Here is a 14,486-nt window from a genome sequence, read left to right on the forward strand (position 1 = left end):
GTCGGGATCGAACCCACGACCTCCTGTGTGGCGTGACACTCACCAATACGCAGCGCCAAACCGGCCCTGAGAGCCACCATAAAAGCCTCCCATAAAGTTTATCCCAAAAAAAGCAAAATGCAATGCTCTGCATGAGGTCACTTTTTGGCACCACGAGTGTTGTGCAAGTTCGATGGCTGCGTATCGCTATTGAGGACATTAGTCATCAATTGTACCTGTGGGCATATACAGCTGTCTGTCAAACCACTGTTGTTGGATCAAGGCCTCCCAAATGCCATTTTATTTTTATTATTTTATTACTTCCCTTCTACGCGATTTTACCGAAAGAACCAAGAAGATGAATCCCTGCAGTCACGAAAGCTTTAAATCGAAATTACATGACCATACTTCACCCTGCTTGTCAGTGTGGAGTTGGTGGGGTGCACAGACGTGGACGCGTAGCAGTACAGGACTACAATCGATTGTTCTCAGTGTTGTGACGAGCGTACGGACAGGCAGAAGCTACGAGCTGAGACCAACTCCCCCCCCCCCCCTTTGACAACCACCATAAGATTTATTTTCAACAACAATGTCTAAAAAACAACAACACCATGTATTTAAAACACGGTTTAAATGTATCTTTCGTGAAAATTCTTTCATTTACGGTTCCACGTTGGTTTCTAAAATTTTCATTTAATTAAAATCAAATATTTGGGCGCCCCACCTGATCGATTTCTGCACCCTCCCCTGAGCTGATCGTGTGGTCACGCCGTCATTGATTGTTCTCAGCTGATAGTGGTCACGTGGCCACTGATTGATCTCAGCTGATCGTGTGGTTACGCCGTCACTGATTGATCTCTTCTGAGCTGATCGTGTGGTCACGTGGCCACTGATTGTTGTCAGCTGATCGTGTGGTCTTGAGGACACCTGCTTTTTGCAAGGTGATCGCCCATCTAAGCAATTATCCGAAATCAAAACCCCGCTTAGCTCTCAAGATCTTACGAGATCGGGAGCATTCCAAATGATTCGGTCATGGGTTCCTAGTGTACGTGCTGTTGTTATATAGTGACTCGATTATTATGGGCTGGTGTGTTCTCAATAGGCACATTCAACGGGGAAAGTGAGGTCAAATTGCACTCAAACATTTCCAAAAACACAAAAACTAATTTCGATTTAAAGCTTTCGTGACTGCAGGGATTCATCTTCTTGGTTCTTTCGGTAAAGTCACGTAAAAGGGAAATAATAAAATAAAAATAAAAATGTTTTATTTTTAATTAATTTTCATTATTTTAATTTTATTATTTTCCTTCTACGTGACTTTACCGAAAGAACCAAGAAGACAAAAACAAATGTCCAGGCATTGAAATCTCACCTTTTCATGACAGACCCATGAAAAAGGCAAAACTCCCCCGGATAGCCTTAACAGAAGGTTGGGGGGCAAGTACTGTGAGCGAGTAACACCTATGAAGGCCGGCACAGTACACGAGGGGGTGGGATGGCCTGCACCACACCCGACCGCCTTTGTCTCCCCAAGTGGAGATAGAGAAGGGGTAAGAAGGAGGGGGAGCAGAGCGTGCTTCTTCGTGTTGATGTTTTGTGTCTATACGAAGAAAGTAGCACAGATTGATTTTGTTGCACAATGGGAAAATACCTAAAATATTCATTTAAACAGGAGGGGGAGCGGGGAGCACATAAAGCAAAGCAATTGAAAAAAACTAAAAAAAAACTAAAAAACTAAATGATGAACGAAGCAAAGTGCCGACTAAAAAAAAGAACAAAAAAGAGAGAGGCCAGGCTCAGAGGGAGGGGAGGGAGGGCGAGAGCGAGAGGCGTGGTTCAGCTTGCTCTGCTTCGGCTAAAGGAAGGAAGTTGAACGTTTGAATAAAAAAAAGAAAATAATTTATAAAACAAGAGAGGCAGTGAGTCGTCGAAGAGGGAGGGAGAGAAGGGAGAGAGAGCGAGAGAGAAGCGAGAGAGAAAGTGGTGGTGGGGTTGGTTCAGAATTATTCGCCATCCTGACCCCATTCATTGTGTGCGAGAAGGCGGCATCCCAACATCATCATCAGCAGCAGCATCATCGCAATCTCCGTGGTGTGTGACTCCCTAACCGCATGGGTTTGCAACTAATACAGTCATAAGCACGGTAAGCTCGTTGAATTATCGTCTTTTACACACTGGTTGTGTGGATTTTTGTTGTTGTTGAACAATTGTAGGTGGGTTAATGATACAGTGCTTTTTGCGTAGCTGCCAAGCAGACACGCGGTGGTGATTGTGACTTTGTTTGCGTTGTTGCAGAGTTGTGTGTGTGTGTGGTGTGAATTATGTTGGAATCTGGTCACGTTTTGGTTATTGTAAGTGGGGGGTTGGCAAAGGCGAGCTTATACAAGGACCGCTATGTGTGTGTATGAGCAGAACACAAGTCCTGCTTTGTGTACACACCATACGGCCCTTGTAGAAGACGGATCACACACACACATACAGACACACACATATACAGACACACACATACATACAGACACACACGTATACAGACACACACACGACCAAGTGAGATCTCTTTTCTTTTTAATAAAACCGGCGATGCGTAGCTGACACAACAGCGGCACAAAGCGAGACCAGCAGACCTCTGGGTTTTGGCTGATGGACAATCATCAGCAGCATCGCTGTTGATTAATACAACAACAACAGCAGCAGCAACAATAACCCATAGCTAATACAATATAGACGCAATGGTGATGTGAACCCGTGGCCACAAGGGATAATGTCTGATTCATAACTGGCGCAGGCATGCGAGGTGGTGGTGGTGGTGGTTTCTAGACGATAAAGACAGCCACAGCTTTCGTATAATAAAATAAAACAGCAACAATTATTCGTGACTGAGCGATCAGATGCAGTAGGAGTTTTAGTGTGGACACAGGAGGTAAAGCCACGATGTTGATAGACACAGGGGGACATCAGCTGATGTGTTTGGAAGCTGTGTACTGCTGCATGTACAGTCCACAACACGGGGACATCAGCTGATGTGTGTGGAAGCTGTGTACTGCTGCTTGTACAGTCCACAACACACAGGGACATCAGCTGATGTGTGTGGAAGCTGTGTACTGCTGCATGAACAGTCCACAACACACAGGGACATCAGCTGATGTGTATGGAAGCTGTGTACTGCTGCTTGTACAGTCCACAACACACAGGGACATCAGCTGATGTGTATGGAAGCTGTGTACTGCTGCATGTACAGTCCACAACACAAGCCTAATGCCCTCTGTGATGTGAAAGCACAGATTAGGGATAATAGTGATGTTTGTAATGCTATTCCACACATCCGATGAAGACACGTGTCATTGCTGATGGACATACAGCCTATTGCATGTCAGCTGTGTACTGCAGCCTTGCACATGTAGAGGAAACACGCAGCAATCGTTAAGCGAAGACCTCGGATAAGGACATTATAATTCAGTGCAGCTGGTATATGACATAGAATGTGCTGTGCATACTGCATTGTAGTTGACAGGCATAGGTTGATTAGACATCTGTGAACAAAGCGCTTCAGAGCTCATCGGATTCATCCGACGGTCATGCATATTCCGATTACAGATGGCTGGTACAGCTATGCACAGCATCTGATCATTATACTGGTAGGAATCTCCTGGTTACACCAGCTCACAGGGGATTATTGTGTCCGTCCGTCCGTGCAGGGAGGGGCTGGGTGGGGAGGGGAGGGGAGGGTGGGGAGGGAGGGGCTGGGTGGGGAGGGAGGGGCTGGGTGGGGAGGGAGGGGCTGGGTGGGGAGGGAGGGGCTGGGTGGGGAGGGAGGGGCTGGGTGGGGAGGGAGGGGCTGGGTGGGGAGGGAGGGGCTGGGTGGGGAGGGAGGGGCTGGGTGGGGAGGGAGGGGCTGGGTGGGGAGGGAGGGGCTGGGTGGGGAGGGAGGGGCTGGGTGGGGAGGGGCTGGTCACCCGTGGTGCCCTTATAAAACTCAACGTTTAACCTACTCACGCCGGCTTGTGCCCGCCTTCACAGTCGGCCATATTTGCAGAATACACCACGCCGCCGTTGACCCTGACCATTGACCGAGCAACCCAACGTTCCTACCAGCTCCCTCCGCAGGAATGTGTTCGGTGCAGCAATGCGTGTATAGCCGTGCACCTATTGCAGTATGAACACGGACAAGCTAATTCTGTACACACAACTGTTGGTTCTACATAGACGTGGATAGGAATAGAGGGACAGACGATTTGGACGCCCATCAGCTGATTGGGGTAACGCGGTTTAAGCCAGCACGCCCAGGAAACTACTGCAGCTGATGGACTCAGCAAGTTGGAGAAACAAAGTGTTGGACACTGATAAGATTTTGAACTTCTTCATGGCATAACATGCTCCAGCTGATTAAGGATATGAGACGCACAAGCAAGCACTCGCAAACTCATTGTATACCGCTGATCAAGGCCGTAGACATGGAGTCAACATTGGGGGGGACCAAATCTTCCAGGGTGTCTGGGGGTCCCAACCCAGAAAAAAAATCTAAATATGAAAACTCATTTCCTGCCTAAAATATTGAAACATTCACTAACACGTGGGATGGACTTTTTATTTATTTTTTACAATAATGTCTAAGAGTGTATTGTATTACATTGCTCTTATTTTCTTTTTTTACCATTTATTGTTTCATTGTATGTAATGGCAGTGATTAGGGATTAATAAAGTACAACCATGAGCACAATCATATAAACAGAAATCTATGCGTTGATTTATATGAAGACAAGTCCAGATATTGTGGCTGAGGTTTAGCAAATTGTGGTTTTTATTTACATAGCATAGCATTTTTTAAAAATATATAGCAATATATTGTAGGGGACATTTTGAGCATATTTGAATATATATTATAATTACGGCTTGCTGCTGCTGACGTATAAAGAGAAGGCTAAAAGACAGAGTACAATGTTGAGACACTGGTACAATGTTATTTCACAGCTGCCGAAGGAGACACGCTGCATCTGATGTGGACCAGAAAGACGCACGGATCGATGCAAGCTGTAGCAGATTCCCCCAGTTTGTTAGTTTGTTCATAATCAAGGTTTTTGGGTGTTAGATCGCGTTATTTACATATGCGTCGCAAAAAAAAAGTGTCACGTTGACAAAAGACAAAATAGTTCACTACTTTAGCCCACCGGTGTATTGAAGAGTGAATCCACAACATTTACAGTTTTTGAGTACGACGTTATGGGGAGGAGACAAGGTTGGTATGTGGTTGGACCATTGTACCATGCTTGCTGGGTGGTATTGACAGACATCGCTGCTTCTATAATGCAGGTTTTTTTGGGGTTAGATCGCGTAAATATATAAATGTGTCGTTAAACCCGCCACCACCCGACACAGCCAACTAGTAAGGGTTGTCACGTAAACAGAACGTGGCCAATTCGTCACTAGTACAGCACTAGTGTATAGTGTAGTGTATAGTAGTGTATAGTGTAGTGTATAGTAGTGTATAGTAATGTATAGTGTAGTGTATAGTAGTGTATAGTGTATAGTATACTAGTGTATAGTGTAGTAGTATATAGTAGTGTATACTAGTGTATAGTAGTGTATAGTGTAGTGTATACTAGTGTATAGTGTAGTGTATCGTAGTGTATAGTGTAGTGTATAGTAGTGTATAGTGTAGTGTACTAATACAGCAACACCGGTTGTGTGTTGGAGAGCCAAGCCACAACATTTACAATCTGAGTACGACGTTTCGCCAGTAATTACAACCAGCATCATCAGGCGAACAGCCAGATTTGTGGAGAAGTCTAATATTCTAGATTTGAAGTTTCCGTGACTGCAAGGATCCATACTCTTTGGTACTTTCGGTAAAGTCACGTAGGTGAAAATAAAAATAGTAATAAAATGTAGTTATTTTTATTATTCTTTTTATGAAAAATAATAATAAAATGTAGTTATTTTTATTATTCTTTTTATTGGCACCTACGTGACTTTATCGAAAGAACCAAAGAATAAGTCTCATATTAGTGAAGTCAAATATTTACGCGATCTAACCCAAAAAACCTCTTATGGATGATATTGGTCGCGAAAGCCCGCCTACGTGTTAAACGTATAGCTGCTTCTGCATGTACCATGATGAACAATGTGACTGCACCATTGAAACCTCATTTGCCAGTAACAAAATATGATAATTGTTTTTTTTACCCTTTTATCTGGCAACAAAACTGACGTCATCTGGTCCAACCCATGTGAGACTAGGCTCTAAGGAAATCTGTCTCAGGTGTGGACCAATCAACTTCAAGGACAGTGCATACATTATCAGAGTTATGTTTTTTGTTTGCATTATGACTGCAGGTATTGTGGTCTATGCAAACATGACTCCTCGTAAAAAAGGTGTCAGTTTTGTTGCAAGATAAAGGGGTAAAAAAAAACAATTATCAATCTGACTGCAGCTGACTGCAGATGTTCCTGGACCAGACACACACACAATGGGTGGCATAGATATTCATGACAATTGCAGTACAACATGGCAATGCAGTACACGCATAATAGCTGTGCGTTTGATTGACATGTCCCCGAGCTCATGGGCAAGATGGCACAGACGTGTAACGTACACAAGGACTTACGTAACACAACACATAGACACATACTGCAGAGACGAGCTTCTGTATGTAGTGGTATAATGTACGTTCGAGATGTACTCGACTCGGCTTCACATTCGTTGGTTCACAGTGTTGGCAGCGGTGCACAAAGACAAAGGTCCCCCATGTAGCCTTCACAAAACTTTTGAGGCAAGTGCTGTTAGCAAGTAGCGCCTAATAAGACCGGAACGGTACACGAAAGGGGGTGGGTGGCCCTGCACCACGGCCGACCGCCAGCGAAGATGTTTATCCACCGCGGCGCACAAACAAACACGTACATGTGCTATGAGGAAGGTCCATAGCCCGAAACGTCGCATGTTATATATTTGTTTTCTTGCCAAGGCCACACACACGCGGTATTATTGACGATTGCGTCGAGTTTCGAGGTGTACATTGGATGAGGGTGTCTCGGAGTGTCGCCCGGACCATACTTCACCACGCCGGTCGGTGCGTGGGTTTGTGAGAAGCATAGACGTGGGGAGCATAGAAGTGCGCGCACGCAGTACAACGATGAATTGTAGTCTGCAGTGCCCGGTGGTTTTCAAATGAGCCGGTGTCACAGCAACCTTGTGCCTTTCTTCCCCCGGCGCGTGCGAATTTCGACATCGCAGAGTTGTGGTCGTTCAAGTGGCAAGGAAGACGTCGCTACAACCGCCGCCATCCGTATCATCTCCAGCGACGACATCATCATGGTCATCCGGGTTTTCATCGCGTCTTCCTCTGGCTCTACGGCAGTAAGAGACTCCCCACCCCCCCTCCTCGTTGTTGATGCGCTTGTTGTGAAACTCCTCTCATCCGAATGAATATCCCGGATCCTCTTGTCCCACGACGTTATCCGCAGATTCTAGATTTGAAGCTTTCGTGACTGCAAGGATTCATACTCTTAGTTCTTTCGATAAAGTCACGTAGGTAAAAAAAAAGTTATCCGCAGATTTACTCCGCTTATCCGCGAAAAACACTTGTGGGTAATAGGGCGAATTTGCCACTGGAATCCGCCTATCCGTGCAAAAATTTGCAGATAATAGGCACAAGGATAACACAATTGCTGACTGTGTACATGCATACGACATAATGAGTTCGTGTGCTTTTACAGCATATATTGATTATTCGGATGTTCTGCATTAAAACAGTTCCGTATATTCTTATGCAAGTCTATAACTTTAGAACTAATGTTTTACAGATAATTGGTGAACGTGCTGAATTTAAATATTTACTCGATTTAACCCAACAAAAAAAAACTCTTATGGATGATATTGGTTGCGAAAGCCTGCATGTTAAACGTGCTGAATTTACTCCCCCGTATGAATGCTGTTTCCATGAAGACCTTTGTTAATCCACTGCTGGATTAAGCCCCCCCCCCCCCCGCATGCCCTGTCAGTCTTGAGGGTTGCTTGACCATGCCTCACCACGCTGGTCAGCGTGTGTTGGTCACGCAATGGGCCCAAGTCTGGCTTGTGTATCACTCGCCAGAAATGTCAGCTGTGGCTGGGAATCGAACTCGGGTCACCTGGTTTATGAGAGAGTGTGCCAACCCCATTGCAACCACTCATCCCCCTGTGAATGGATATTGTGGTTCTTATCGCACGTACATTCCTGCTGTATTCTAGTGGTATGCCGATTTGCACGGTTGGCTACGTACGGTGCGAAAGAAGTTCAAAGTAAACACATACATACAGATACAGCCGATTTGCAATGTCAATTCCAGCTTCCGGCTTTCAAATACGCGTTCTCATTGACAAAGCTTCAAACTTTGTATCGTGCAGTCTGCGAAACTAATATATTCACAAGTCCAAACACACGTGCAATACAACAGTTGAAGTCACCGTTTATAGGGCCCCATTCACCAACCCTGTTTGTACGTTTGTGCGATCAGCGCCGCAGTTATAGGCCGGTGCGCCGTGTGGATCACGTCATGCCATGAGTCATTGACATGCAGATTCCGAGAATGAACGAATGGATTGTAATTGCTGTCCGCTGTCGACTCAGCCCCCCCCCCCCCCAATTCATTAAGGCCATCAATTGCATCATCGCCATCATCGGCATCCAACAGTGTATGGCGTTGTATGCTCATGTGAGAGACGCGCAGAGCTCGTACCTGTGCTGTATAGGGACTGCAGCCTCTCATGGACGTATCCACTCATATCGAGGTCCATCTATTCATACAGAGACAAATAGATTTGTATAGTGATCCATAGCCTCCCTTGTTACAGTCATGGCTCCAAGACTTTGCTTTTTTCCTCAGGCTATTACAACTGTTTCTATATACTTTGTATTGGGGGGGGGGGGGGTGACCATACTTCACCACGCTGGTCAAGGGCGAGGTCAGGCCCGAGACCAGTTCAGATTTATCACTCGCTGGCCTGGAATCAAACTCAGGTGGGCAGGGTCATAGGGCAGTGCGCTAACCGCAGCGCCAACGCCACACCCATCGCTCCTTTCCCGGCACCTCCGATTAGCACGGTTAGCTATTTGCGGTTGGCGTGGTTGGCTATGTGTGGTGCGAAAGAAGTTCAACATACATACAAACTCTAAATATCGGTGTGTCTATGTTAGCTATAATGTGTGTGTAAAATGTATTGTGACCATGTGCACACATGCGTCTCTGTCACATGTCACGGTAACATCCTGTGAGAACAACGCGTGGTATATCTGTGCGTTTTCCCCTTTGTCAGGAAGATTCTGATAAAAAAAGGGGAACATTTAGGCACAGCTGTTTCCGTAATACATGTGAGGCCCATTGTCAGTCCACTGCTGGATGAAGGCCTGCCCATTCCATACGGGTCGTAGGGGTTATTTGACCATACTTCGCCACGCTGGTCAGTGCAGGTCGGTGTGTCGATGTCGGAGCATAGAAGTACGGTACAATTGCTGTCCACCACATGGCCCTGTCGCAGTGTATCAACAGCCTTCTGTGCCGGGTGGTCACCCATCAAAGCGCTATCCAGGCTTAAACCTGCTTAGCTTCTTACATCTGATACTGGTCACATTCTGGATAATTTGGTTATGACCCAGCCATTATAAATCCTTTAATACTGTATTGTAAACAGTTACGGTTATAGGCCTTGGGATTTTATTGGTACTCAAATGTGTATACGCACATATTAAATTGTAAACTTTTTGTTTAAATTTTAGCCGGTAAGGGCCACTAAGCAATATACAGTAGCTCTTTTTCAGAAGCGATCTAGCTATCACAAATGACACCGCAACAAAGTGGCTTATTGCGTGAACATTTATTGCAGCCAAATACTCTAACCGCACGTTGATTCTAAACGTGGAGGGAAATACCGGAGGACTGGGAGAAAAAAATCCACACGACCACAGCGAGAGACACACGCAAACTCCAAATATACAGGCGTGATGGTCGGGATCAAACCCACGACCGCCTATATACCAGGCGAGGTAGTTAACATCTCCTCTGCTTCGTGTGGCTGATGTTCATGTAGAGCAGGGGTGTCCAAACTTTTTGCAAAGAGGGCTACATTTGATAAAGTGAAAATGCCCGGGGGCCAATAGTTCCTTTTGACATTTTTTAACCACAAAAGTTACGTGGAAACCTACACACTGTTATAAAACAATTTTCATTGTCACAATTACCTTTATTTTTCAAATGACAATGTAACCAAATATAAGCCACTCAGGCAGACGGGAACAACTCTAAAAACGCAATTCTGCCTTTCATTCAGTCAGATAACATTGAACAAACTGTATAGAATACCTTAAATTTCCATGAGTTTTATGATGTATTTATTCTGACAGAGCTGGCGAGCCATAACTAACACATTATAAGACCGAAGCTGCGGGCCGTATGAAATCTGCCCACGGGCCGTGATTGGCCCGCGGGCCGGACTTTGGACATGCCTGATGTAGAGCAGCAACTGTAATTTTACATTGAGGTGGTTGAGCCAGGTGATTGCGTCAGGCGTAACGGGGCAGTCCATCGTAGCTGTGACGAGACCTCCTTCACGTTTGTGAATTTGGGCATTGAGTCGGGAGCGGTGGCGCAGCGGTGAGCACGCTGCACTACGGGACCTGAGTTAGAGTCCCACTCACGGCCACTAACACCAGTGACGATTATCTGAACCGGTCCTGTGCCTCCTCTAGGTCGACTCTGCTTCAAATGAGTACCTGGTGCGATGTGTAAATGTCACGTGCCATGTCGGCCTTCATAGGTGCTCGCTCACAGCACTCGCCCCAACAGTCTGTTAAGGCGATACGGGGGATCTTCACCTTTGAGCCATTACGTGTCCCATGGTTTGTCGTGGGTGACCGCAGTTTTGCACAGGGTGCATATTCGGCGCGTCTCTGCGCGCCACGCAAGACCCTAAGACACTCAAAGCTTCGGCAACATTTTGTGGCTAAAGCACACAAGTTTGCGCAGACATTTGGCTGTCGAGCCAGTGAGACATCGGGTCCTTTTGTGCGGCAAAAGACGAACGTTAAAAAGAAGTTTCCGCGCAGATGCCCGAGCAGAGCGAGCGAGCGACAGAGAGAAGAGTGCACGTACTTGTGTTTGCTGGGTGCCATGTGTTTCTAATTTCATTGCCATGGGAATAAGAATGCAAGCGTGCATTCCCAGCTTTTCGGCACAGCAACCGTGTCCCAGCCCTGCGCGCGCACACACTGGCCAGGCGTAAAGATGTATTCTAGATATTATTTAATTCCATAACAAGTGTTTCTAACCGATGGCAGTATGCGCACACGCGCGAATAAAGATGTCACAGTTTGTCGATTTGAATCGTTGAATCGGCCAAACATTTCAATCGACTACTGTTCTGTGGTCGATTACTCGGGGGCCCCCCTTAAAAAATGGTGGGAGCCCCCCAACGCCTCCCCCCCCCCACCACGACCACCCACAAAAAGCAGTTCTAAATAAATTAGTTTGCCAATCTAGATGATGATTTAAAAGTGCACAGCTCCCCAGTGGCTTCCTGATGAGCGTGGCTTTGACATGAGCCCGTGCAAGGAGTTAAATGGGGGGCCCCCTTTCCAAATGTCTCAGGCCACGGTTGCCAGCCCCCCTCCGACCCATGTTTGTGCAATTGCACTGCCTGCACACTTGAAAGCTACACCCCCCCCCCCCACTGCTGTTTCGTGGTGGAATCTTGCACGAGCAGCCACGGATGGCCAAACATTCCAATGTAGGAGCTGGCCAAACATGCCATTGGCTGAAAAATGTCCGCAGACTCTTTCCTGCGTAAATAAATCACATTGCACTGTGGGGTGATTGTAAATCAATTATGGCGCCTTTCCATCGGTTTATTTGGGGTCAACTACTCTACTTCTCTCAATCCACTGCTGCGTGAAGGTCTTAAAATGATCATCTTATTAGCATCACTTTCCAAGCTCCTTCTCGCCACCACTACCATCATCAGCCGCGATCTCTCCACTGCTGGATGAAGGCATTCCACTGCTGGATGAAGGCCGATGACTCGCAATGCAGCAATCCGTCTGACTCCCTGCACGCCAGCTGACCTTCATCACCGACCTCTCCGTGGTGTGTGTCCTCGCGGGAGCCATGCGCTCCTTTGCCAGCCACTCTGCCGTGAGGTCTCGGATCACCGGCCGTCGTCGCTTCCAGCGACGTCTTCTGCCCAACCAAACTTCTTAACCCTTTCGCCATTCCGAGGCATCTGCAAGTGTCCCGTTCGCCGCTGAATCTCGGAACGCGCGAGCGGCTCGGGGTTAATTTTATTTAGGAAGGCGCAGTAACGCCGCTGTTTCTAAAGAAGTTGTACTCTTTTTTTTTATCTAAAGCTTTCGTGACTGCAGGGATTCATCTTCTTGGTTCTTTCGGTAAAGTCACGTAGAAGGGAAATAATAAAATAATAAAACATAATAAAATAATTCTCAAAATATGAATTTTATTACGTATAATTTTTTCTTTTTTAATTTCCCTTCTACGTGACTTTACCGAAAGAACCAAGAAGAAGTTGTACTCTCTGCAGAGAACCGTAGTGACACCACCACGCACTCTACGATCGCTGGCGACAAACTTTGCTACGCGCCCTCCCGCATGGCCTTGTGGGAGCCTCGGTACCGATAAAGTTACTTTAGTTTAGAAAAATAAGGAAGCCACTTTTAAATCAAGATTGTTAACACATTTCTTTACAACTGCTTTAGTTTGTTGTCTTTTCCCCCACACCTCCAATGAGCTCTGTTGACTACGTACGGTGCGAAAGAAGTTCAACATACATACATACGTTCCAAGCCAATCGTGCTGTAACCCACTGCCTGCACCACATGGCACTGTACCACACCACAACAACAACAACAAATGTACGGAGCGGAAATAAGCAATTTCCCCCATCCCCAAGCGTTATGCAAATTTTGACGGTGGTTGGTACACAAGCACAGCCAGTGACTGTGACTCACGTTGGGTGAAACAATCTCGCCCTGTCGCCTGGGCTGCCCCTTGACCTCGCTATCGCCTCGTCCGGGGCTGTCGTTTATCGGGGGGAGATTTCAGCCCCGGTGAACTTTGCAGCACGTTCATGAAAGTTTCACCCACCTGACCTCGCTTGTGTTGAAGCCCCAAAGGCTGCCGTTACGTTTCGCAACCGGCGTCGGCTGCGTCCAGGAAAGGGTTTCGGGGGCCGAGGATTAACGTGGAAAGGACAAAAGACGACGGTTTAATTATCTATCGGTGAGATTTGAGCCCAAATAAAATAAAAAAAACGTTACCGCAAAAAAGAGGCAACGGCACAACCTTTGCACGGCAACGAAGTGGCTACGCCGCTGGAAACTTTTCGCCTTTATTGGCGTCGCGCTGCCCGTTGTCCACAACGACGGTAGCTCGCGATTTTACTGCAGCGACAGAGACGTCGCCGCCGCCGCAGCCGCCGGCTTGGAGCGTGCGGAGCGTTCGAGTTGCTGAACGCAGCTCCCGCCTACGACGCGGAGACGCAGCGTCGGACGGCGCCGTGCAGAGGTCGCAAACGGGTTTTGATTCCTTACCCGTACCCGGTCACACCAGGGTCGCAAATGGGTACCCGTCCCGTACCCGTACCCTATCCGAAATGAGTGACAAACGGTGACTCACCAGTGACTCACGGCGTACCCGTACCCGTACCCGGCCGCACCAGGGTCGCAAACGGGTACCCGTACCTGGCCGGGTACGGGTAGCCGGGTATCGGGTACCCGATTGCGACCTCTTCGGATTAAAAAAAAAACTCTGAATCGTCATATTGGCTGCAACAACGTACGTGTTGAGTAAATGTCTTATGAATGCATCTTCTTGGTTCTTTCGGTAAAGTCACATAGAAGGGAAATAATAAAATAATAAAAATAAAACATAATAAAATAATTCTCACGACGTTTCGGCCACAACGCAAGCAGCCGTCCTCAGGTGAAGAACAGGTCTGTCGGGAAGACAGCGTCTGAATGAAACACCGCAGGCTTTTTTCCTTCTACGTGACTTTACCGAAAGAACCAAGAAGATGAATCCCTGCAGTCACGAAAGCTTTAAATCGAAAGTCTTATAAATTATTACCGCTGTATCTGGAATGCATAATGTTTCGGCGGTTTCACTCGTTAAACATTTTTTTGGCACACTTCTTATAAAGTGACTAGGGCCAGGGCATCCGATGCCTCCGACTGCCACTCCAACAAAAACTTCCAATGAACTCTTGAGTTTCCACGCCAAGAACATCCCAGGCATTTGTCCTCTCTGTCGGTTCATTCCTCGAAACTCGGATCTTTGTTCGGTCGGTACAGCCCCGGCGAAAACCGCGACGGTACTTTTCTCTGTTTTGCTGTTCATCTCTCGCTGCTCTCCGCCAGTGAGATTTGTCGTGAAATTTTGGCCGATTTGAAAACGTTTCTCACGCCCACGGTTTCGCCTCCTTTGCACGTGCCGAGCTCTGCTTGATTGTCTGCCGCTTGAACGGACCG

The 14,486-nt window shown here is 46.9% G+C and overlaps 1 protein-coding gene across 1 annotated transcript in view; it reads left to right on the plus strand.

The window, feature by feature from the left end:
• Positions 1 to 1,827: 1,827 nt before the first annotated feature.
• LOC144950281 (adapter SH3BGRL-like) overlaps positions 1,828 to 14,486 on the plus strand; it is a 39,290-nt gene continuing 26,631 nt past the window's right edge. Inside the window, exons 1-2 of the mRNA XM_078880356.1 lie at positions 1,828 to 2,122; positions 7,208 to 7,330. Of these exons, the coding sequence (XP_078736482.1) occupies positions 7,286 to 7,330 (45 nt within the window). The 5' untranslated portion in view covers positions 1,828 to 2,122; positions 7,208 to 7,285. The remainder of the gene's footprint in view (positions 2,123 to 7,207; positions 7,331 to 14,486) is intronic.

This window comes from Lampetra fluviatilis, chromosome 57 (genome assembly GCF_964198595.1).
Source record: "Lampetra fluviatilis chromosome 57, kcLamFluv1.1, whole genome shotgun sequence".
Lineage (NCBI taxonomy): Eukaryota > Metazoa > Chordata > Hyperoartia > Petromyzontiformes > Petromyzontidae > Lampetra > Lampetra fluviatilis.